General features: G+C 38.0%; 1 protein-coding gene across 1 annotated transcript; it reads left to right on the forward strand.

Annotated features, from left to right (window-relative positions):
• The first annotated feature begins 13860 nt into the window (after positions 1-13860).
• Positions 13861-15090, forward strand: LOC113933238 (SWI/SNF-related matrix-associated actin-dependent regulator of chromatin subfamily E member 1-like). The gene has a single exon (XM_035722455.1). It carries the CDS (start codon positions 13861-13863, stop codon positions 15088-15090), a length of 1230 nt encoding a protein of 409 aa, XP_035578348.1.
• Positions 15091-27133: the final 12043 nt, after the last annotated feature.

A 27133-nucleotide genomic window follows, 5' to 3' on the forward strand; every position in this document is an offset into this window, starting at 1 on the left:
CAAAACAGAACAAAACACAAAAGAGACAGAGAAATCAGGCGATTGAATTATATACATTAAGTAAATATGTATTTTAGAACTTGTTTCTCACCTCCTCCCAACCAGGGGAGGCTGCAGTAATCGTACTTTTGGAAGGAAAGGAAAACCACTGTGTTTGTTTAGTTCTAGGGGGTTCTTGGATACACACAATGTAGGATCTATCACCTCAACACCACTTTGACTCAACTCATTCATCCGAAAGCAAGTGGGTGTTCATTTCTAAGTCTCTCTTTATCTCTCTCTTTTTGTTGTGGTCGTGGTTGCTTTGGTCTCATTTTTAATCTTTCCTTGTGACAACCCTCTCTTAGTCCCTGTCCTGAAAGTAAGTGATCATCCTTCAGGTCAGAGTAGAGCTAGCATGGACTTCCCCAGGCCCTACCGCAACAGTGGAAATGTTTCCTTTGAATTTTAGGCTTTTCAGCACTGATGGCACAAACTTGGTTTTGGCTGAGAACTAGAGAAAAATGTCCTGTGGTCAACTCCAGGGAGGTGTAGTCAGCTTATTTCTAACCAGAGGCATTTCCCAACTGGTTGCCCACATGATCCTAGCTTTCCCTCTAACCCCAGAGGCTTTCTGTTGCACATTTTGCTCTTTTTCCTCTACTCTTTCTTCTAATTATCCATTCATCCATACATCTCCCTCCTATCTGGTTAAGAAGCCAGCTTTGGTTGCTTTGCATATTTTATAATTCCCTTTGGCAGAGTCCTTGCTTGGGCCCGATGTAGATGAATTCTGCCTTTAACTTCAACACCTTGATTCTGGGACCTACAATTTTTCTGGCTTGGCCTCCATCTCTGGGAACTGGTGGTTGGCTAGGATAATTTCAACAAAGCGCCAGGGCTGACTGGGTTCAGGTCTGCTTTGTGCTTCCTGTTATTTCAAGATTTATGCGTTAGATTAATCTGACACTCAACCCTGACCTTGCTAACAACATGTTTGTTTTTATCCATAAGGTGCCCTAGAAGGAGACCATACCAATGACTGGGAAAGTTGACTTCACTTGATCTATGATAGATCTGGCCTCCATACCAGTGATTTTTTCCCTGTGTACGCAGATAAGTCTTCCCTTAACCCCTGAACTCTTGCTCTGGGGTTTAAAGGAAACAAGGTACCACATGTCATTAGATGGTATATGGATATAATGGAAGCATTTTTCTCATGGAAGCCTGCCTTGATCCGCCCCCCCCAACCCCCCGCAACCAAGGGTAGACTGGGTACCCTTCTTAAGCATCTTAATGGCACCATGTACTTTTCCTTATATTTTTTGTTTTTGATTTGTTGTTTTCTACCTTCTCTTCTATTAGACCCCATGCAGGAAAAAAAAATCTCTTGTTCATCGATTCTCCAGAGTATGGAACACAGAAATGTTGATATATATTTGTTCATAAATTAACTAAAGTTTGGAAAGTGTGGATCCTCTTCCAGTTTTTTGAGAAGGAAGAGAGTAGGAATATCTGATTTTCTGGATGCATCTACCCAGAGCTCTGTGGCTCATTAAGAGGCAATGCTGAGGGTAACAGGATATTGGCTTCTTACACGTGACTTTGTCTGTCTGTCACTTTGTCCATACATACCATCCTCCTTGTTGTACCTAGATCTTGGCAAGCACAGTCCTCTCCATGAGGCGGGGGGGGGAAGGCTGACAATGGATAAAACCGATCAGGAAGAAATAGCAAGCTGCTAATGTCTTTTTCTTACTGCCTACCCACATCCATTAACATGGTAAGCAGATGTGTGCCTAGAAGTATATCCATGCTGTCAAGATCCTTGCCAAACTTCTATTCTTTTGTTCTTATGTCTCCCTACTTCTCCCTTCCAGTCTTCTCTTCTGAAAAAGCCACAACATCTAAAAAAGACTAGTGTATGCCTTAGGTGGCTTTTAAAACTGATATCGATTACTATGTAACCCCTGCATAATTTAAGCTCTATCACCCCAACATATTGGGAGCTACATGAAAGCATGGCTCTTTTTCACACTCTTTGACCCCAGTGAATAGAATAGATGCCTTTTATGTAGTAGGACTGTAATGAATATTTGTAGGGTGAAATTGAAATTTACAGGGTTAGACATCTAGGTTGTGATGGATAGATGTGTGATGTGCTTCATACCATCACCTTTCATCTCCAGGCGGTCAGGGCTTCTAGCCAAGTACATTCTCTTCCTAGAGCTCTTTCAGGTTACCTCATCCTTATCTTAAAAATACTTTCCTCTGAAAAACTCTCTAGGGTGATGCAGATTTGGGCTAGGAGTTCCTTCTATGTGATTGCATAGCACCTTGTACTTCCCATATCAAAGGAGTGCATTATAATTCTATCATATTGTAATTGCTTGTGCAATTTCTCTTTTTCTCTCATGAAGCCAAACATTTCCTTAGGGCAGGGACCTTGTACATGCCTTTGCTTTTTTGTGATCAGACTTGTTTGAGTGAAGCTGTCCAAGAAAACTTTCAGTAATGGGGAAATGCTCTATTCTGCTCTGTCCAATGAGGTAGCCACTAGCCAGATATGGTTATTGAACACTTGAAGTATAGCTAGTGTGACTGAGGAACCACATTAATTGTATTTAATTTTAATTAATCTATATTGAAATTTAAATAGCTACACATGACTAATGGTTGCAGTATTGAACAGCACAGTTAGAAACTTGCCTGTTTCTGTTATTCTTTCCAAAGAACTAACTTTTAGCTTTTTTGATTCTCTATTTTCTTTCTTTTCCATTTCAGTCAGTTCTGCTCTAATCTTTATCATTTCCTTCTACTTGCTTTGCTTTTTTTTTTTTTCTCTTCTTCTTCTAACTTCTTAGCTTGGAAGCTTATATAATTAATTTTAACATTTCTTCTTTCTAATGTATGCTTTGAAAGCAGTACATTTTCCTCAAAGTGTTGCTTTATTAATCTACAGTATTTTAATCTATACTAGTTAATTTAATCTATAGTATTTTATTTTATTTATTTATTTTTTTAAGACTATGTATTTGAGAGAGAGAACGAGCACGAGTCGGGGGCAGAGGCAGAGGGAGAGGGAGAGGGAGAGGGAGAAGCAGACTCCCCGCTGAGCAGGGAGCCCGACGCCAGGCTCTAACCCAGGACCCTGAGATCATGACCCGAGCCAAAGGCAGATGCCTAACTGACTGAGCCACCCAGGCATCCCTAATCTATAGTATTTTAAATCAGCTTTATTAACATTTAATTTATACACATTAAAGTGCACCCTTTTTAAGAATACAGTTCAATGAGTTTCAGTGAATGTATACACCTATTATACCATTATACTATATATTATATGGCATATAATATATACTATAATTAAAATATGGACTTTTCCCTTCATCCCCAAATGGACCTTCATAACCCTTTGCAGTCATTCCCTCTGCCATTAACCTACTGATACTATAGATTAGTTTTGCCTTTTGTAGAATTTCATATAAATTAAAACAATTAACATCTACTCTTTGCCTCATTTTCTTTATTTCAGCAGAATGTTTTTGAGAATTATCTGTGTTGTTGTATGTAACAATAATTACTTCCTTCTTATTACAGATTAGTATTCCATGGGATGGATAGATCACACTTTGCTTATACATTTATTTCTCGATGAATGTTTGGGTTGTTTTCAGCCTTTGGCTATTATGAATAAAGCTGGTATGAACGTACATGTACAGGTTTTGGTGTGGAGATATATTTTCATTTTTCTTGGGTAATTACTTAGGTGTGGAATTGTTGGGACAGATGGTGCATGTAAGTTTATAAGAAATGGCCCAAGTGTTTAAAAAAATGGTTGTATCATTTTCAGTTTTCAGCAAGAATATATGAGAATTTCAGTTGCTCAACATCCTCATCAATACTTGTAAGTTTTAGACATTCTAATGTGTGCAGTTATCTAACTGTGGTTTCGTGTTGCAGTTCCCTGATGACTAATGATGTTGAACATCTTTTCATATCCTCATCAGACATTTGTGTAATTTTTTGTGGTATGACTATTGAAATATTTTGCCTATTTAAGAAATTGGATTGATTATCTTCTTAGCATTCAGTTGTAAGTGTTCTTTATTGCCTTTTTTTCAGTCTTAGGTGGAAACATTTAATCTTGCAATATTAATTGTGCTAATAGCTCTGGGTTTCTTACAGATGCTCATTCTCGGGTTGAAGAAGTTAGTTCACTCTTAGTTTGCTGAGTGGTTTTATCATAAAAGGTGTTGAATTTTGTTAAGTGTTTTTTTTCATCTATTGAAAAATTTTAATTTCTTTTTTTAAAGATTTTATTTATTTATTTATTTGAAAGAGAGAATGAGAGAGAGAGAGAGAGAGAGAGCACATGAGGGCGGGGGAGGGTCAGAGGGAGAAGCAGACTCCCCGCTGAGCAGGGACCCCCGATGCGGGACTCGATCCTGGGACTCCAGGATCATGACCTGAGCTGAAGGGAGTCGCTTAACCAACTGAGCCACCCGGGCACCCCGAAAAATTTTAATTTCAATTTTAATTTTTTCTTAATCTGTTAATATGACTAATTTCATATAAATATAAATATACAATATGTATTTTTTGTGTCTTTTTGTTAGCACTATGGTTTTGAAATTTATCTATATTGTTTTGTGTATCAGTAGAATTGTTTTTTAAAATTGTTCTGAAGAGCTCCATTGTGTAAATAACTTCCCATTCCATGTCCCCCAGTCATTTAGGTTGTTTCCAGTATGGAGCTATATAATACATAACCTTTCTACAAGCATTGTTGTACATGCCTTTTGTGGAGAGACTAAGCATTCACATTTATTGGTAAATGCCCAGGAGTAGAATTGCTAACTCATGGATAAGTATGTGTATCACTTTAGTAGATAATGCCAAATAGTTTTGTAAACTAACTGTACCAGTTTCCTCTCCTATTCGTACCTCATGAGAATTCCAGTTGCTCTACAGACTTGCAAACACTTGGTATTGTCTATATTTTAATTTTGTTAATTCTGCTGAGGGTGTAGTGCTATCTGATTGTGGTTTTTAATTTGCATTTCTCTGATGACTAACGATGTTGAGCACAGTTTTATATGCTTATTGGCCATTTGGATTTTTTTAAAGTGAGTATTTGGATTTTTGGCTCATTTCCCCCCCACTAGTTTGTCTGTCCTTTCCTTATTGATTTATAGAATTTTAAAGATAAATTATAGATAATAGTTCTTTGTCAGATAGATGTATTAAAAATATCTATGTGGCTTGACTTTTACTATCTTAATAGTGACTTTTGATTTTAAGGAAGTCCAATATATCAGTCTTTTCTTTTAGGGTTAGTGCTTTTTGTGTCCTGTTTAAAAGACCTCTGTCTTCTCTGAGTTCAAGAAGATATTCTATTTTTTTTCCTATTAGAATCTTTATTGCTTTAGCTTTAATATTTAGGTCTATGATCCATCTGGAATAGATTTTTGCATGTACAATAAGGTTGGAGTAAAGGTTAATTTTTAAAAATGGATATCCAATTGACCTACCACTATTTTTTGAATTGACTATCCTTTGCCTACTGAATTGGCATCTTTGACACAAATCAGGTGACTGTATATTTGTGGGTATGTTTCTGGCTCTCTATTCTGTATTGTTGCTCTATTTTTGCGCCAATGTAATAGTGTCTTAATTTCTTCAGTTTCATAACGTCTTGGTGTCAGATAGTGTAAGTCCTCCACCTTCATTCTTCTTCCACAAGACCGCCTTGGCTATTCTAGGGCCTTTACATTTCTATATAAATTTTAGAATTAGCTTGACAAATTCCAAACAAAACAAAACACACCTCTGCCAGGAATTTAGATTGAAATTGAATTGAATCTATAGAACAACTTGGGGTGAAATGTCATCTCACCAATTTTGAGTTTGGTAATCCATGAGCATGGTATACTGTTCTGTTTATTTTTATCCTCTTTAATTTGTCTTGTCAAAGTTTTGTTACTTTCTGAGGCTGCTTTGTTAGTTGCAAACAGTTAGTTAAAAAAATATCTTCTAGATTAACTAAATCTTTTAACCTTTCCATGTGTTTATTTTAGGTTAAGTGTCAGCAAACTTTCTTCTATAAAGTGCCAGAATAAATATTTTCAGGTTTGTAGTGCATAGTATCTGTTGCAATTACACAGTTCTGCTGTTGCAGAGTGAAAGCAGCTATAGACAATATATAAACAAATGGGCGTATCTGTGTTCCAATAAAACTTTTAAAAAACAGGCAGTGAGCATAATTTGGCTTGTAGGCCATAGTTTGCTGACAGTCTTAGCCAATTCTCTTGTAAATAGCCTTTAGCTGGCTCTCTTGTAACAGGATATAATTGGATTTCTAAAAGTCTAAGCCAACAATCTGTATCTTTTAGTTGTTGGCTTTAGTTCATCACATTTAAAAAAAATAATGATTCTCATATATATTGATTTTTTTCCCATCTCATCTTACTGTTGCTTTGTATTTGTTCTACTTTATCATGCTTTTGTCTTGTCTTTTTATTAATTATATTTTTGCTTATTTTCCTCCAGTTTTTCGTCCTTATTTCTATTACTTTCAGTAATTACTTTTGAAGTTTTGCCATGATATTTATCAAAGTCTAACTTTTTGAACAAGAAAAAGATCTAGAATATTTTACTTTCATTCACTTTCCTGTTAGCTTATATACTATTACTGTCATACATTTACTTAGGTCCTTATTTTTAAACCCATCGATTAGCCTTTATTATTGTGGTTTTCTTATAAAAATCTTTAAATTCACCTGCATATTTACCATTTTCTTTGCTATAATTTTTTCCCCCAGCATCTTAGACTTCTTTGAGGGAACATTTTTCTTATTGCCTGAAATAAAATCTTAGAAGTCTCTTTAGAAAAGGTCTATGGGTGGTGACTACCAGTTTTATTTATCTGGAAATGTCTTTATTTACCTTCATTTTTGAAAGGTGGTTTTAATAGTATACAACTTTTGGTTGACGGTTATTTCCTCTCAACACTTTAAAAACACTAGTTTGATATGGGTAGGGTATGTGCTATGGTGAGCGCTGTGAATTGTGCAAGACTGTTGAATCACAGATCTCTACTTCTGAAACAAATAATGCAACATATGTTAAGAAAAAAGAAAAAGAAGAAGATAGCAGGAGGGGAAGAATGAAGGGGAGTAAGTCAGAGGGGGAGATGAACCATGAGAGATGATGGACCCTGAAAAACAAACAGGGTTCTAGAGGGGAGGAGGGTAGGGGGATGGGTTAGCCTGGTGATGGGTATTAAAGAGGGCACATTCTGCATGGAGCACTGGGTGTTATGCACAAACAATGAATCATGGAACACTACATCAAAAACTAATGATGTAATATATGGTGATTAACATAACAATAAAAAATAAAAAAACCCCACTAGTTTGGTTTCCATTGTTATACATAATCTAATTTTCATTCCTTTGTAGGTGATCTGCCTTTTTTCTCTGGTTTTCAAAACTCCTCTTCAACAATTATACTTTTTATTTCCAGAAGTTCTATTTTCATATCTCTCTGCCCATTTCTAGAAGCATTTCATACATAAGTATTCTATATTATATATCTGCTAATTCCAGAATTTTTGTAATTTGTCCTCTAAATTTACTGTTTGTTTTGTTTTTTTTCCCCCTCAGTCATGGTGCTTTTGGTGACCGGGAAACTAAGCAGTTTTCAAGTTCCTGGTTGATTGAAATTAATCTGTGGGGATCCTGAGGACATAAAATGGGAGTGTTTTCACTCAGTAGAGTATTTCCAGTTGTTTCTACTAGCATCCAGGAGGCACTACTAAACAGGGACCACTTTCACCACATTCTAGGTTTCTAACTTTCTGTGGGAGTCTTTGATTTAAATCGTCTAACTTGAGCCTTAGTTTCTTATTTAGCTGCAGTCCTGATCAAACAACCTGCAAAAAAATCTTGTCTTTTTTGTCTTACTTATTACTCATTGAGTACCACTCTGGTTTCAGCTCACTCTTTTTGGGGGGAGGAAGGATTTGGTTTTGTGGGGCTGTTGTTAGTTGGAGCCTTCAGAGACATCTCAGAAGTGTATTTAGAGGTTTGTTTCATCCAGGAAAAAAGGAGGAGAGGAGGGTCCTGCAGAGTATGTAGTTTACCATACAGACTAAAGTGGAGGTCTTTAAGAACCATGTTCAGCTGAACCCAGTGTCTGTCACAACTATTTGTTGAATGAATCATTCACTTTTGCCACAGATAGAGAAGGTAGTCCTTAGTATAGTATGTCTTGATAGATCTGGGACAGATTTGCTGCTGAAAGATGTTTCTACATTTGCTTGTAGTTGATGCCTGCAATTCTCTTTCAAAATGAGTTTCGTCTCTTTTAAATGAAAGTAGTTATTACTTTATAAATGGCAAGTACTGGCTCAGTTGGTCACTGCAGGTGACATATCAAAATTTTTATCGGTCACTTATCACTTTTACCGTAATAAGAATTTATTATATGCTTAAAATCAAAGAACCATCACATGTTCAAGCTAAAAGGAACATTAGACTTTATAGAATTTAACAATTTTATTTTAAATATTTATATACATATTATTCAGAACCAGCGAGTTTAAATGTCTAGGCTAAGATCCAAAAATTTACTTTATTTTATTTTTTTTAAAGATTTTATTTATCTGACAGAGAGACAGCCAGAGAGGGAACACAAGCAGGAGGAGAGGGAGAGGGAGAAGCAGGCCTCCCACTGAGCAGGGAGCCCGATGCGGGGCTTGATCCCAGGACCCTGGGATCATGACCTGAGCTGAAGGCAGATGCTTAACCAACTGAGCCACCCAGGTGCCATGCAAAAATTGACTTTAAAACCATAAAGGACAAGCAGATTTTTGATAAGAAGTTTGGGATGGAGAGTGAACATAAAGTTTAGCATCAGACATACCTGGCTCTGCCACTTAGTGATGCGTGACTGGACAGATTCTCATTCTTTCAGTGCCTTAGTTCACTTTTCTCTGAAATAGGACTATGTTAGTACCTCCTTCATAGGATTGTTGTGAGTATTAAATGAGGTAAGATATGTAAACCATTTAGCAAATATCTCCTGTATAATGGGTTCAATAACTGTCCTCTTTAGATGTTGTGATCACCCATCCGTCTACCTGCAGCCAAAAACCAACACAGAGAACCACTGATGTGTATATATTGATCACCTTGAGCCACCAAATTATCTCACTGTTATATTTAAAAAATGGAGTAATTTTAGCATTGTTATGTAAATGTATGTTATGCATAATAATAATAATAATGAAATTTTGCAGTTTAAAGGGGGTATATAATAACTCCCTGTGAAATGCAGTCATGTGTTAGTGCTTATTCAATTTCTGATGATGACATATAAATGAAATTGGTTTTGAATCGACCACTCTGCCAGATTCCCACATTCTTGCTCTCACTTTCAGGATGAAGATATTGAAGCTTAGATGGATGGAATAACTTGCCTAAGGTCATAGAGTCAAAAATTCAGGATTCTATACTAAAGCATCCAGGATTTAAGCATAAGATGTTTCCATGTAGAATATAATGTATCCTTCTACATCTTTATTCTTCCATAACAAGAAATAGAGTATCCAAGAAGCTAGAAGAAAAACTATGAGAGAGAGTTTTATAAACGAAGAGTGATCACCAGCACTGAATATCACTGAGAGATTAAAAGATGAGAAAGGTAGATATATATTTGATTTTGAAGTGTGGGCAATGCCCTTGATTGCCATTCATTTTTAAAAAACTAGAAGTTGTGATTTTGACCTACAATTTGCTAAGAGAAACTAGCTGGCTAACTCTTGAGAATCACCAAGTGAAAACAGTCAGTGGCCAGGAGAAAAGAGAATTTCTAGCAATGACAATTTATGCTCATTGGACGAGTAAAAGAGCTACTATGTTTCTTGTGTGTTAATAAGAATTCCTTTTCAAATACAGAGTTTTAATTTTATATGTTTGCATTACACATGTGACGTTCCTCAAGATTTTTTGTTGTTGTTGACAATGGGCGACCTTATCTATTTTGTAGCAGCCACTATGGCTGATTTTACATCTTACAGGGTTTCTAGTGCTTTTATTGGAAGTTCTGATTTTGCCTTCCTCCCTGATTAATTGGCCAAATTATATCATTATATCAATCTATTTCAAGGGTGCTTTTGGTAGCTGAGTCATGTATCCTGGAAATTCCTCCCATTATTATGCCTCCCATTTCCCCAACTAGCATTGAAATATCATTTGTGTGGAAGGATAGTTTCTCCATATTTATACAATTATTTATAGACTAGCTGTGCTCTGGGATCATATTTGATTTGTTAAGATGTTAAGTGTAGTTTTTTGAGAACTTCATATTCCAGTGACAGGTTCCTTGAGCTCTGCATTTTAGATGTAAATTTTTCATACACATGTGGAAATAATATATAGATGGTGGTAGAGTTACTTAATAAAGGCAAGTGTTTTTAAAGTATTCCATCCAAGTTGGAATCTGAAATAAATAGGAATAAAAGAAAAATAAAAAATATTTCTGACTAATCTCAGGGAGGCTAGAGAGAACCAGAAATGCATTATTTTGAAGGATTAGGAAGAAGAGTATAAGAGATATATAAATTCACTTATTCAATCATTAGTTTAAATAGTTAATTGAACATCTATTTGATAGGAAGCATTGTGCTAACTGCTGATGTATAGTAGTTAAGAAGATCATCAAAATCTCTGGATGCATGTAATGGGAGAACATAGAAACAAATTATTAATTTCAGGTTGTTTGGAAAGGCTAGGGAAAGTGAACATGAGACTTGGGGTCTCCCACTTAAATTATCTGAGAGGATTGGGTTGATGTTTTTCTTACATGGGCAAATCTCACAGGGTACAGAATTTAGGTCTGTACAAGATATAGGAAGAATTCAGACCTACACTAATGTGGGTATACTGCCTGGAATTCTTGGTGGAGTCATTCTTCCCTGAGTGTAATCCTCCCTCTTATGCTCGTAATGTTATTTCTGCCAAGAACCTCTCCTTTGAACTTGATTGTATAACACAGTGATTAGGAACATGAGCTTGGAATCAGACTGACAGGGGCTCTAGTTCCAGTTTGTCATTGACGAGCTAAGTATCATTAGTTAGAATATTTAAATCTTTCTGAATTTGTTTCCTGTCCATTAACTGGGGGCAATGACAATACTTACTTCATAGGACTGTTGTGAAGATGTAATTAAAAGAATTCCCAAATCTTTCAGCGTAATATCTGATTCATACTTAGTAGCCATCATTATCGGAATTGGGCTAAGTGCATTTACTAAGTACTTAAAATGTCCCAGCTTTGTGCTAAGAAGCTTACATGTGAGTTGATAATGTCTCTTTCTCCTCACCACCTTTCACCCCTCATTTTTTTGTCCCTACTGTTGAAATTCCCAGGAAGCTTAGAAATAGAACATTCCCTAAAAACTGGAGTCAGTAGCCTAAAAGGGCTACACAGGCCTTGGCAGAACTCCGATTTCCAATTCCTGAGTTTAAGACCCCACTTTCCCTCAGCTCTGTATTTGGACCTCTTTCTGGTTACTCTCAATGGTCAAAACATCCGAAGCTGATGGGACAGCACAGATCCGGAGCAGTTACATTTATGACAGATGATAAATGCTACAAATTCCCCCACGTTCTTCACTCCAGACAGGTTTCTGTCTCAGCCCTGTGGAAGGTGGTGGGGCGAGTACCATAAAACCATGTGCTGCTTTCTTTTTTTGCCACAGGCAGAGTTTCACTCTGGTTGAATGGGTTCAAAGAAAAGGTTTCACTCTAACTGATGGCCTTACAAACACCTGGAACATTTGAAGCATTATGATTATAACTGACTTATTCTGAAGAACTAGGGCTCTTCTTATTTTGAGGGACTATAATTGTGTGTCCTTGTGTGAAAGGGAGAGAAATTTTGTCTTCAGAAATGAAAGTTTTATCACAGCATCACATATAGATGTTTTACCTGATACTCAGCTGCAGAAAATAAAGCAGCCATGCTGTGGAAGCTGAGGGACTCAGGAGCCTGGTTGTTGGGTTGACCCTAGTTCTTGGCTCACAAATGAGCAAGTTCCTCCATGATCCTGCTTGTGATTCATCTGTTTTTATCTCTCTTTCTAAAATGCAAATAAGTATCAATTTTCTTGTCAATACTTAGTCAATATTTTTGCAAATTTGGAATGGAAAATAGGAAATCTCTGCCAAGTTGAGTCCATTGAGTAATGATTGCCATGGGAGCTCACCAGGGATGCAGCTGGGCTAGATAGCTTCTTTTCTGTGGCCTGCAGGGTCTGATTCGGTGACTCCTCATCTCTTTACCTGCTCTCTGCTGCTTCATTCACTTCCACCTGCATGTGCTTTTCCCTTGAGCAAATTACAGGGGACTGAATTGGTGTTTGAAAATCTTTTCCAATCATGGGAAGTTGGGAACAACTGTGTACAGTTTGAGGCTGTTAGTAGTAGAGGCAAGGAAAGGAGGAGGAAGAAGACAGGTGGGAGAAAATTTGGAGCCTGTAGCTTAGAGGGCGTCTTCCTAGGGGAAAATCTCACTCACTGGGTAGCAGAGTTAGAGAGACAGGGTAGATTTGGATTAATCTTTCTGTAAATCTGTATTGAGATTTTTTTTTTATATATACATTAAACAGTTGTTACTGACCTCTGTCATTTCTCTTTGGCATGGGACTAACACAATTATCTTTAGTTTTTCATTCCTCAGTATAATGTTGATGTTGATTGTTGGTTTGAAATTGATATTCTTTATCATGTTAAGGAAACATCTACTATAAATGTTTAAAGGGTTCTTTTAAAATCAAGAAATAGTGTTTGATGACAAATGTTGGTGAGGATGCAGAGAAAGGGGAACCCTCCTACACTCTTGGTGGGAATGCAAGCTGGTGCAACCACTCTGGAAAACAGTATGGAGGTTCCTCAAAATGTTGAAAATAGAGCTACCTTATGATCCAGCAAATGCGCTACTGGGTATTTACCCCAAATATACAAAGGTAGTGATTCAAAGGATCACCTGCACCTCAGTGTTTATAACAGCGATGTCCACAATAGCCAAACTATGGAAAGAGCCTAAATGTCCATTGACAGATGAATGGATAAAGAAGATGTGGTGTATATATACAATGGAATATTATGCAGCCATCAAAATGAAATCTTGCCATTTGTAACAACATGGTTGGAACTAGAGAGTATCATGCTGAGCAAAATAAGTCATTCAGAGAAAGACAATTATCACATGATCTCACTGATATGTGGAATTTAAGAAACAAGGCAGAGGTTCATAGGGGAAGGGAGGAAAAAATGAAGTAAGACAAAACTAGAGAGGGAGACAAACCATAAGACTCTTAATCTTAGGAAACAAACTGAGGGTTGCTGGAGGGGAGGGGGCTGGGGGCTGGGATAACTGGGTGATGGACATTGGGGAGGGTATGTGTTGTAATGAGACATGTACTGCTGAAACAAATAATACATTATATGTTAATTAATTGAATTTAAATTAAAAAAAGAAAAAGTGATCTATTGAGAACTCTTATGGAAGGAACCTAAGTGTCCATCAATAGATGAATAAATAAAGAAGATGTGCTATATACATATTATTTACAATGAAATATTACTTAGCCATAAAAAAGAATGAGATTTTTGCCATTTGGGACAATATGGATGGACCTAGAGGGTATTATGTTAAGTGAAATAAGTCAGACAGAGAAAGACAAATACCAATGAGTTCACTTATGTGTGGAATCTATAAAAAAGATGAATAAACAAACAATAAAAAAACAGATCCACAGGCCCGCGGTGTCTCAGATTCATTCTTAAGGAACTGAGAACTTAATCTTCCAAAATGTCAAAAAGACCATCTTATGCCCCACCTCCCACCCCAGCTCCTACAACACAAATGCCCAGCACACCAGGGTTTGTGGGATACAATCCATACAGTCATCTCGCCTACAACAACTACAGGCTGGGAGGGAACCCGGGCACCAACAGCCGGGTCAGGGCATCCTCTGGTATTACGATTCCAAAACCCCCAAAGCCACCAGATAAGCCGCTGATGCCCTACATGAGGTACAGCAGAAAGGTCTGGGACCAAGTAAAAGCTTCCAACCCTGACCTAAAGTTGTGGGAGATTGGCAAGATTATTGGTGGCATGTGGCGAGATCTCACTGATGAAGAAAAACAAGAATATTTAAATGAATACGAAGCAGAAAAGATAGAGTACAATGAATCTATGAAGGCCTATCATAATTCCCCCGCATACCTTGCTTACATAAATGCAAAAAGTCGTGCAGAAGCTACTTTAGAGGAAGAAAGTCGACAGAGACAGTCTCGCATGGAGAAAGGAGAACCGTACATGAGCATTCAGCCTGCTGAAGATCCAGACGATTATGATGATGGCTTTTCAATGAAGCATACAGCCACTGCCCGTTTCCAGAGAAACCACCGCCTCATCAGTGAAATCCTTAGTGAGAGTGTGGTGCCAGACGTCCGTTCAGTTGTCACAACAGCTAGAATGCAGGTCCTCAAACGACAGGTCCAGGCCTTAATGGTACATCAGCGAAAACTAGAAGCTGAACTTCTTCAAATAGAGGAGCGACACCAGGAAAAGAAGAAATTCCTGGAAAGCACAGATTCATTTAACAATGAACTTAAAAGTTTGTGCGGTTTGAAAGTAGAAGTGGATATGGAAAAAATTGCCGCTGAAATTGCACAGGCAGAGGAACATCCTCGAAAAAGGCAGGAGGAAAGAGAGAAAGAAGCCGCAGAGCAAGCTGAACGCAGTCAGAGCAGCATAGTTCCTGAGAAAGAGCAAGCTGCTAGTAAGAGCGAGGAGAAGAAGGACGAGAGCCTCCCGATGGAGACAGAGGAGACACACCTTGAAGAAGCGATGGAAAGCCAACAGAATGGTGAAGAAGGCACGTCTACTCCTGAGGACAAGGAGAGCGGGCAGGAGGGGGTGGACAGTATGGCTGAGGAGGGGACCAGTGACAGTAACACCGGCTCCGAGAGAAACAGTGCCACAGTGGAGGAGCCACCCACAGACCCCACACCGGAAGACGAGAAGAAAGAATAAATGTTGCCTTGTTTTATGTGTTCTAAATACTTTTTTAAATGAAAAAAAATGTTTTTTGAGTTTAAAAAACAAAACAAAACAAAACAAAACAAAAAACAGATCCACAAATACAGGGAACAAATGGATGGTTGCTGGAGGGTAGAGGATAAGAAGATGGGCAAAATGGGTAAAGGGGAGTGGGAGATACGGGCTTCCAGTTATGGAATGAAGAAGTCACAGAGATGAAAGGTACAGCATAGGGAATATAGTCAGTGGTATTATAATAGTGTTGTATGGAAACAGATCATAGCAACACTTGTGGTGAACATAGCATAAATAGAGTTGAATCACTATGTTGTACATCTGAAACTAATGTGACAGGTACCCCGTAATGTGAAAGTTGTGTGTCAGTTGTATCCCAGTTAAAAAAAAAAATTGCAAAAAATGTTTGATTTTATCAAATTTTTTTACAACAACCAATTGAGATGCTTTTATTGTTTTTCTTATTTAATATAATGATATTATCAACCATGCTGTTATAAGATTTGAATGGGTATATGTACATAAAGGTCTTAAAAATGTGTCATGTAAGTGTTAGCTGTTATAACTGATGTGCTGTGTTACTGGGAGCGGAGGGTCCCCAACAATCAAAAACACTTTTTTTCCCCAACAATTGAAAATACTTTTTTTTAGGGACACAATATGTCCCCTTGGGATTATAATTTTTGTGTGTAATTCTTTCTTCTCTCCCAGAAAACACTGGTGATAAGAGATCTGCAACTGTTTACAAATTGATTGGATGGATGTGGTCTTATCTCATCAGTCAGATTAGAGTGACCAATAGAATGTTATACTCAGAGAAGTGTGCAAACAAGAGGTGGATGTGTTTGGAGGCAATTCTCCATGGTGTTTTTACACATCTTCTGTCAACTTCTGTTCCAGATATCTTTTCTAGGATTGTATAGCATACAGCCTCATTTCAAAACTAGAAATGGTGTGTTTCTTGGGGTCAGAGGGCAGATTTGCTTCCAGCCCAGGATAACAAAGATGATTTCTCTCTGTGGAGCAAAGTTTGAACAGAACTGCTTGCAGCCCCTTAAAAGACTAGAAGTTTACTAAACTTGGGGTTCCTCAGCTGGGACAGGGACCTGTATATGTAGCACCCACACAAGCCCTTTCCCTCCCCACATGGGACTTGGGGACAATGGGAGCCGATGTGAACATGAAGCTCATGCTGCCTGCAGTGCCATGAGTACAAACTGGCTAAACCACTTGGGTTATTGTTTTTATCCCCACAGATTTTGAAAGTGCAGCAAGTCAGTTCAGCATGTGCTCAAGCCCTTGACAAGAATTGGACAAATGACTCAAGAACAAAATGGTCAAAATATGTGAATAGGCAACTCACACAAGGGGAAATCTAAACAAGTAAAAACATATGGCAAGGTGATAAATCTTACTCAGAAATGCAAAATAAAGACACTTTTTATTGAAAATGTATCAAAAATGAGATACCTTTTTGTTTTACTTATCAAATTGACTCAATTAAATAATATGTGTAGTTAACTTTTGATGCTGGTAAAATGAGGAAAATAGGTACCTGTGCATTGCTGTTGGAAAGGTAAATTCTTACTGTATTAATTTTCTATTGCTGTATAACATTACCACACATTTGGTGGCTCAAAACAACACAAGTGTGTTAGCTCACAGTGTCAACAGGTCAGAAATCCAGGGATGGTGTGTCTGGATTCTGTGCTTAGAATCATACAGGGTTGATAGTAGGAAGGGAAAAATGAAGGGGGGGAAATCGGAGGGGAAGATGAACCATGAGAGACTATGGACTCTGAGAAACAAACTGAAGGTTTTAGAGGGGAGGGGGGTGGGGGGATGGGTTAGCCCGGTGATGGGTATTAAGGAGGGCATGTATAGAATGGAGCACTGGGTGTTATAGGCAAATGATGAATCATGGAACACTACATCAAAAACTAATGATGTACTGTATGGTGACTAACATAACATAATAAAATAAAATAAAATAAAAGAATCATACAGGGTTGAAATAAAAACGTTTGCTAGGGCCACAGTTCTTATCTGGGGCTCCATCAAGCTCACTAGTTGTTGGCAGAATTTGTTTCCTTGCAGTTGTAGGACTGAGGCCCCTCCCATTTCCTTGCTAGCTGTCAACCACAAGGCTGACATAATCAGGGAATCTACAATATTCATAATACTGGGGATTATTGCAGGGTGTGTACATGGTGAGTAGGAAGAGGTCATCCTAGAATTCTGCCTACTGTAGTTACTGTAATTTGGGAAAGTAGTCTGGTAATATCTTCTGCAATTAAACATTCATATACATTTTAATTCTGCATGCCTACTTTTAGAACTCCATTTTATAGAAATAAGTACATCAACCTATAAGGATAAAAGTCCAAAGATATTTATTGCATTATTTGTAATGACCCCAAGTTGGAAACTCATTCTTCACCAAAGGAGATGGCTTGAATAAATTATGGTTTATCTATAACATTCTTAATGTGAATAACTTAGATCTTCATCTATTGATAGAGGATTAATAAAGATCTCTATTTTTTCCAATTGGTTAACTATTATCCCAATAACATTTATCAAATAATTATCCAGAATAACTAGAAATGCCACTTTTATGATATATTAAATTTACTTATTTATTCAAGAGAGACAGAGATAGTGAGCATGAGCAGGGGGAGGGGCAACAGGAGAGGGAGAAGCAGACTCCCTGCTGAGCAGGGAGCCTGACCTGGGGCTCCATCCAGGCACTCCTGGATCATGACCTGAGCCCAAAGCAGACGCTTAATCGACTGAGCCACCTGGGTGCCCCAGATATATTAAATTCTTATATGTATTTCTGAAAATTCCATTCTGCTCCATTAGTAACTCTGACAGATAGAAAATCCTACTAATTAAGTCAGTGTCTCACAACGTGGATGAGCAATTACTATTACATGTACAAATTAACAGATATTTTGTTTCCATAATTGGTTGGACCTACTGGTATGTGGAGCAGGAATCAGCCTTTGCCATATGTGCTGTACCTATTTGAGGGAAAAGTTCTCAATGACTTTTTCTTTTATTCATCACTGAAATCCCTTATTACAGAGATGTTTTCATTAGTTATGGATGATCTCATAAACCATAATGTAGACGGGTAAAGGTGCATCAGAATATGTAATTCCAGGATACCTACTCCGTTTGTAACAAGAATAGGTATTGCACTGCTAATAAAGGAAATTAAGTCCAAGTTCTAGTCCACACCTTGTATTTTTTTGCAGAGAATAGTTGATCAATTTTATGCCTCATGATCTTAATTTATGTTAAAGGGAATGTTGAAAATTATGTATGCAATAGATAACAATCATTGACTGTGTACCTTTTCAGTGCTGTGTAAAGAAATGGATAGCATGTGAGTATAAAACTGTCCTATATCAGGAACACTAGATATCTGTATCTAAGACTAGATATTTAAAATAGCAGCTGAATTAAAAACACTTCTTAATGTCATGGTGGTAATAAGTAATATCAGTTTCTCTGATTCCATATAGTTTGAACTCCCACTAAATAGTTCCTGGATCCCCCAAATTTAAGAAATACTCACATAGTAGACAATAAATGGCAGTTCTTGTTACATTATTTTTTGAGTGCTCCCCAAATGTTTTGCACTGTATTAGATACTAGGAATGCAAAAATAAATGTGACACTCACAGAGATTCAAGTCTAGAAAAGGGAGTAGGCACATAAACAGATCACATAAATGCCAAGGCATTGCTGTGCTGGGAGAATTCACAGGAACACAAAGAAAGGCATCCTGTTCCATTTAGATGGGGCTGAGAAAGCTTTCCTCTAGGAAAGATATTTGAACAGAATCTTAAAAGAAGAGTGATAATAGAAACTTATTGGTTGAGGGCTGATTCATGTACTCCATATACTTTAGAAGCCAGACAAGCAGGTGCCCATTCTGTTTTGAGATACTCAACCAAGACTCCCACCAGGTGGGAGGCCATAACGTTCTTCTACAAATTTGGGCTGTATTTTCCAGGTGAAATATGTATACCCTATGCACAGTAACTGGCCTTGTTTTCTTAAATTGTATTTTTGCAAAAGCTATTGCTGCTCTCTTCAATACTCTTTACTACATCATTCATTGAACTAATTCATACCTATCTTTCAAATTCTCAACCTGTGTCACTTCCATTTAAGAAGAATTTCCCACTATCCTAGGTTGAATTGGACATTATCTTTTCAAGGTCTACCTATTCCTGCATACTCTTTTTTTTATTAATTATTTTTGTGTGTGTGTATATTCCAGTATAGTTTTAGCTTTTGGAAACTAGAGTTTATGTCTTAGGATGACTTTATTATTATTCTATTTTATTAATCCAACAAACAATCATTAAGACCTACTGTATGCCGGGCACTACTGGCCACTAAGAATAAAAAAACATAGTAAGTAAGGTCACTGACCCGAAAAACCCACAGTGTAGCAGGAGAAACAAATATACAATATATTTTAGCAAGAGATATAAAGATTATGACAAAGTTTTGTAATAGCACAAGGTAAAAGCTGATTAGTATTTTGGGGTTCTTAGGAAGTTTTAAGTAGGAGGTAACACTTGAACTGTTTCCTGTAGGATAATTAAGAGTTGCTGGAGGCAAAGCAGGCAAAGATGTTTCGTTGAAACAAACATGTTCAAAAGCATGAATAGCTATCTGGGCATTTGGAGAACTAAAGTTAGTTTAGTATATCAATGGAGAATGTGAGAGAAGAGGAACACCCATTGGGGATAAAGCTAGAAGAATTGGGAGGAGAAGCGGGTCCTGTATACCAGTTTAAGCGGTTTATATATTATCCCAAGGGCGGTGAGGAATTAAGGTTTAGAGGAGGGGAGTTTTATGATTAAATTTGTCATTTAGAAGGATGACTTTTGCAATAAGATGGAGTAGAGGAGGAGGTATTAGAGACAGAAAGGCCAATCAGGAGACTATTACCATAAAGTAAATTAAAATAATGGATGGTAATGAAAAAAACAAGCAAGAAAATTTAGTGGAAAAAAACCCTCATTCCCAATTGAAAAGTATTAAATACCTAGAAAACTATAAAAACAAATAATATTAAGGAGAAATGACTATGTGACAAAACACACCATATTTCTAATTAGAGGATCTCAATAGTAAAGATGTTAAATTTCCTCTAAATTACTTTATAAAATTGGTGATATCACAAAGCAAATCACAGCAGAATTTTTTGAGCTTGACAATATGAATCTACATTTGGAGGAATAAATAGTCAAAAATAGTCACTAAAGGTTTGAAAATAAGAAACATTGACCTGAACTACCACATATTAAAAATTAACATGAAAGTAAAATATAGGTACTGAAATACAGAACTAAACATAAAACTTAAAAACAGACCCAAACGTATATAAGAACATAGGATGCAATAAAAGTGGCAATTCAAACCAATGGAGATTGAGACAACGGGTTAATCTTTGGAGGGAAAATGGATTTTAATCTCTACTTCATTCCATTCATAAATAATTAGAAGATCCTAGAAGAACTAAAGATATAATTCTTCAATCCAAAAATATGAAACCATGGAAATACTAGAAGAAAATAATACAAAATATTTACATAATCTTGGAATGGTGAAGATATTTCTAAGCATAACACTAAATTCAGAACTCATAAAGGAAAATATTTAGTCATGGTATTCCACATAGCATTACTTCTGATCAAGGAACTTATTTCACATCAAATGAAGTGTGCTAATGGGCTCATGCTCATGGAATTCACTAGTTTTATCATGTTTCCCACCATCCTGAAGCAACTAGCTCAAAGGAATAGTAGAACGGCTTTGCAAAGAACCACTTACAGTGTTAGCCTGTGATAATAGAAACTTATTGGTTGAGGGCTGATTCATGTACTCCATATACTTTAGAAGCCAGACAAGCAGGTGCCCATTCTATTTTGAGATACTCAACCAAGACTCCCACCAGGTGGGAGGCCATAACATTTTTCTACAAATTTGCACCAGATGACAGTGCCTTGCCAGATTGGGGCAAGGTTCTCCAGAAGACTATATATGTTATGAATCAGTGTCCAATATGGTGCTGTTCCTCCCATAGCCAGGTTTCATGGTCTAGGAATCAATGGGCAGAAATGGGAGTAACACTACTCACTATCACCTCACAACAGATGTTATCAATGTTTTGTGCTTCAAAGCGTTCAGGAGAAATATGACTAGATTCAGCCCATCCCTGCACTGCTGCAGTTGCCCCAGGTCCACTTATGTCATGGACCTAGATGGTCGCTTTAAGTGAGTGCACCAGAAAACCTACCCATTGAGTCTGATCACCTTCCAATCCTGGAAGGTAGTTCTTCTGATGGGTATTGATATATTCTATTTTATTTTATTGTATTTATTAATTATTTTTAAAATTTTATTTATTTATTCATTTTCAGGGGACTATATTTTTTATTGTTTTGTTATTTCTTTCGTTTGCTTTTTAAATTTTATTTTATTATATTATGTTAGTCACCATACAGTACCTCATTAGTTTTTGATGTAGTGTTCCATGATTCATTGTTTGCTTATAACACCCAGTGCTCCATGCAATATATGCCCTCCTTAATACCCATCACTGGGCTAACCCATCCCCCTACCCCCTTCCCCTCTAAAACCCTCAGTTTGTTCCTCCTCTCCGATATCCCCCCCTTCATTTTTCCCTTCTCCTAATGTCCTCCATGCTATTCCTTATGTTCCACAAATAAGTGAAACCATATGATAATTGACTTTCTCTGATTGACTTATTTCACTTAGCATAATCTCCTCTAGTCCCATCCATGTTGATGCGAAAGTTGGGTATTGGAATATAAGTAATATTCCATTGTATATATGGACCACATCTTCTTTATCCATTCGTCTGTTGAAGGGCGTCTCGGCTCTTTCCACAGTTTGGCTATTGTGGACATTGCTGCTATGAACACTGGGGTGCATATGGCCCTTCTTTTCACTACATCTGTTTCTTTGGGGTAAATATCCAGTAGTGTAATTGCTGGGTCATAGGGTAGCTCTATTTTTAATTTTCTGAGGAACTTCCACACTGTTTTCCAAAGTGGCTATACCAACTTGCATTCCCACCAACAGTGTAAGAGAGTTCCCCTTTCTCCACATCCTTGAAAATATTTGTTGTTTCTTGCCTTGTCAATTTTTACCATTCTAACTGGTGTAAGGTGGCGTCGCAATGTGGTTTTGATTTGAATTTCCTTGATGGCTGAGGATGAACATTTTTTCATGTGTCTGTAGCCATTTGTAGGTCTTCTTTTGAGGAGTGTCTGTTCTTGTCTTCTGCCCTTTTATTGACTTGATTATTTGTTTTTTGGGTGGTGAGTTTGAGAAGTTCTTTATAGATGTTGGATATCAGCCCCTTGTCTGTAGTGTCATTTGCAAAAATCTTCTCCCATTTCATGGGTTACCTGTTTGTTTTGTTGACTGTTTTCTTTGCTGTGCAGAAGCTTTTTATCTTGATTAAGTTCCAAAAGTTCATTTTCGCTTTTGTTTCCCTTGTTTTTGGGGACGTGTCTTGAAAGAAGTTGCTGTGGCTGATGTCAAAGAGGTTACTGCCTATGTTCTCCTCTAGGATTTTGACGGATTCCTGTCTCACATTGAGGTCTTTCATCCATTTTGAGTTTTTTTTTTTAAGATTTTATTTATTCATTTGACAGACAGATACACAGTGAGAGAGGGAACACAAGCAGGGGGAGTGGGAGAGGGAGAAACAGGCTTCCCACTGAGCAGGAAGCCTGATGCAGGGCTCGATCCCAGCACCCTGGGATCATGACCTGAGCTGAAGGCATAACAGTTGAGCCACCCAGGCGCCCCTCCATTTTGAGTTTATCTTTGTGTATGGTGTAAAAGAATGGTTGAGTTTCATTCTTTTGTATATAGCTGTCCAATTTTCCCAGCACCATTTATTGAAGAGACTGTTTTTTTTTTTCCATTGGATATTTTTTCCTACTTTGTTGAAGATTATTTGACCATAGAGTTGAGGGTCCATATCTGGGCTCTCTATTCTGTTCCATTGGTCTATGTGTCTGTTTTTGTGCCAGTACCATGCTGTCTTGGTGATCACGGCTTTGTAATATAGCTTGAAATCAGGCAACGTGATGCCCCCAGCTTTGTTTTACTTTTTCAACATTTCCTTGGTGATTCGGGGTCTTTCTGATTCCATACAAATTTTAGGATTATTTGTTCCAGCATTTTGAAAAAAGCCATTTATTTTTAAAAAGATTTATTTATTTATTAGAGAGAGAGAGTGAGTGAGCAAGGGGAGGGGCAGAGGGAGAAGGAGAGAATCCTTCAGCAGACTCCAAGCTGATCTTGGAGCCTGATAACACAGGGCTCAATCCCAGGACCCTGAGATCATGACCTGAGCTGAAATCAGGAGTTGGCTGCTTAACTGACTGAGCCACCCAAGTGCCCTGACATATCCTACTTTAATGTACCCTCCAAATTACCACAGTATTTTTCACAGGAACTTTCCCCATATGAGTACCCCTTAATAGCTAACTTTACCATTGCCCTTCTGCCTGACCATATAGCCATGCCATCGGTCACTGCTCAAGAGGCAGTAAAATCCCAAACAAAGGGACAAACAGTGTGCCATTCAGCCCAGTACACTGATTTGTTTTTACCTTCTTTGATCAGAGTGGTGGCCTTTCAAACAAAATGTTTGTCATTTGCTCTGGAACTGCCACACATAAACCAAACAGTTATTTCTTGGTCAATTGATAGCTGTTTATAGGGTACTATCCAAGTGGTGATAGGGTCTGGCAGCTTTTAAACTGTTTTCAAAGATAACCTTAGGGGAAAGACGCTCCCTGCTCATAGGTACCTCCTTGCAATCCCCCAGCAGCATGTTGCTATATAAACGATTTCTGTTTTATTATGGAATTCTTCTGGGCACTGCTTTCTCCATTGGAACTGTTCTGTCTCCCAAAGAGAGAGGCAGAAATTGCAGGTGGCTATGAGGCAGATTCCCTGGGGGAAGGCCCTGTACATAGTTGGCAAGTTGGACTGATGCTAGTAGCCCAGAAGGCTACAAATGGGTCCAGACAGAAATAAACATTCTGGACTAGGCTTTGCCTACTTGATAGTACAAGTAAATGCTAAAAATATTATAATAGGACCAGAACAGAAAATGTTGCAACAATTTGGATCACTGAGTCACAGTTCTTCAGACTAAGGAACACATTTCACAGTCCATATTGTCCAACCATGGGCAGAGAGATGTCTTCTTCAGATTAGCAGTTTAAAAGAGAATTGGGATGGGTATCTGGAACATTGGTTGTTTAAAACCAATGGGAGGAGATACAAACATGAAAGGCTGGCTTACATACCTTCATGAGTGTGTGCTCACATTCCATATGAAGGAGGCCAAGGGAGGGTTCCTACTACATAAATTCCTCTGCTTTCCCAGTGTATCTGGGGAAAAGGAGGTGGGGGAGGATTACGGTATGACAATGATTATATTTTTTCTTTCTTCCCCATATCATCCCAACTTTTCTTTTCCTTACTAATGCAGTGGTCCTCAGATGAGGGATACCACTGCAAGTATTGGAAACAGGGATAGTCTGTAAGCAGGAAACTATAACTGTATCTTTAAACCTTTGGGTCAGAATTCCCAAGGGCTTCATGGGGTGGACTCTGCCTTAACCACATCTGGCAAAACTGACATTGACAGTCAATGCAGCTGTACTTCCTAGTGGTAGAAACAGCCCATTCATTCCCTACTTATATAATCCTACCTTATATGGATGGGAGTAGACTGAGAGGGAGGCACTTGCTAAATGAGTGTATCTGGCAAGCTAGACCAGCTCAGTAGCTGAAACTAACATCCTTTACAAATGTCAAACATTTGGGGTATAAATGGAGAGGAGAGATAACAGCTAAGGGAAAATGAAAGAATGGATTACACAATAAGGGAATTCTAATGTATTACATTAACACTTGGAAAGAGGCTCAGAGCAAGGGATTATATTGTCCTTTAGCTCAATTATACCAGATGCCTAAAAGGGTGATGCCCTATATTTCTGAAACTACTTCTATTTTTTGAAAATGAGATGATCACATGGAAGCCAGCAAATCTAAGTCTTGCCCAGAGAGACATTTTGGTTATATTTTAGGATGATAAATAGAATAATTGCTAATTGTCACCAGCTAGACTTCAAGACCTGACCTTGAGTGCCCACCTGCTTGTACTCATTGAGCTCTGTCCCACAGTTTTCCTTAAGCTCTTCTTTTCAGTTTATCTCTTAACTCAGGCAAATGGAAACTGACCCCCCCCCCCCGTGATAACAACCGTCTTGACCAGACCTCTCAGTGGCCCAGACCATCCAGACCAATTTGAGCTAAACCCCTGACTCATGCCTGTGCAGATGGAACAACTACCTTTACCTCATTATAATACTAAAATGAGCACAAGCCTCATTTACATAACATACAATGTGTATAGGCATGTTTTCTTAAGGCACAAGCACTGCCTTATACCAGCCTCTATATACAATGACAAAGCTTCCCTAAATATTCATCCTAACCATAAATGAAAGGAACCCACCCATCCTTGCTCGGGAAGTCCTGGCTTTGGAAATTATTCCCTGTGATCTCCTTATTGACTGCAAATAAAGTTTACTTTGTGTGACAACTCCATCTGTGACTCACCAAGGAGAGAATTCACTTTGGTTCTGTTATATAACTACTTAGTGGGACTCCAATAATATGCCAATATCTTTTTATCCTTATTTTTCAGGTTATATGTATCACACTTATGGTATAACACTGCATTATTGGTAAGATAATACTGATACTGGTCAAAAGTACTGTGACGTTGAGTCAAAAGCCTCCTATACCTACCACACACTGGCTACTCCAAATGTTAAGCATGTAAAAGAACCATAGCCAAAGGCCAGGTGGTGGCCTGTATAATAAAGAATTGGGCTGACCTTTGTCTCTGGTTCCTGGGACATAGCCTCAAAATGCTTGGAATTTCCTGAGTGATAGGAAAGTGTTTTTGCTATTTATGGTTAGCCCTGATAGTTTAACAGGCTGACTCAGGGTGGGCCCCTGATAGTTTTTGTTAATGAGATGACTCAGGATGGGAGGCGGCTATGCCTGAAAGACCAACCACGTGATTAGAGGGTTGGGGCTTTGAGCCACAGTGATAGATCTCTAGAGAGGGAGGGTGGGGCTAGATTTTGACAATGATGCCTGTGTAATGAAATCCCCATAAAATTTTGGACACCAGAGCTTGAGTGTGCTTCCCTAGTTGGCACTGTTCTGTTATTGAGTATTCTATTGATGTGTGAGGAGGGTAATGCTTCTTGACTCCGCAAGAAGAGCACAATGGAAGATTTGAGTTTGGAACCCTCCCAGACCCCACCTTATTATTTGTATCCTTTTGCTAAAATAATACTTTAATAAAAAATATAGTGGTTTACTGAGTTCTTTGAATTGTTCTAGTGATTTATAGGACCTGAGTGGATAATGGGAACCCTCAAATTTATAGATAGTTGGTTAGAAGAAGTGAGGGTGACCGGGGGACCTCTGCACTTACAGCTGCTGTCTGAAATGAGGGCAGTCTTGTGAGTGACCATGCCCTTCACCTGTGAAGTTTGGTCCAACTCTAGGTAGTTGATGTTAGACGTCATTGCAATGCCCCTTCCCCTGTCCCCAAATTAATTCTGGTTGAGAATATTAATAAAGTATTATCTAAAGATATTCTTCTCAGTGTAGATGCTGTATGCCTAAAACCACAATTTTGCTGAAAATGGAAGTCAATTATGAGGGACTAGATTAACATCAGAATCTCTACCATGCAGTATTTGGAGTTTTGTGAATTTACTTATGCTGAAGTTAAAATGGGGTCATTAGTGCAGAGCTACAATTAGACTGGATTAATACCTTTGGGAGATAGAGAAGAGGTTCTTTCTGAGGTGTCTGAAGGGTTAGACAGTGCCTTCTCCAGGGGAAAGGA

Source organism: Zalophus californianus, chromosome 10 (genome assembly GCF_009762305.2).
Source record: "Zalophus californianus isolate mZalCal1 chromosome 10, mZalCal1.pri.v2, whole genome shotgun sequence".
Taxonomy (NCBI): domain Eukaryota; kingdom Metazoa; phylum Chordata; class Mammalia; order Carnivora; family Otariidae; genus Zalophus; species Zalophus californianus.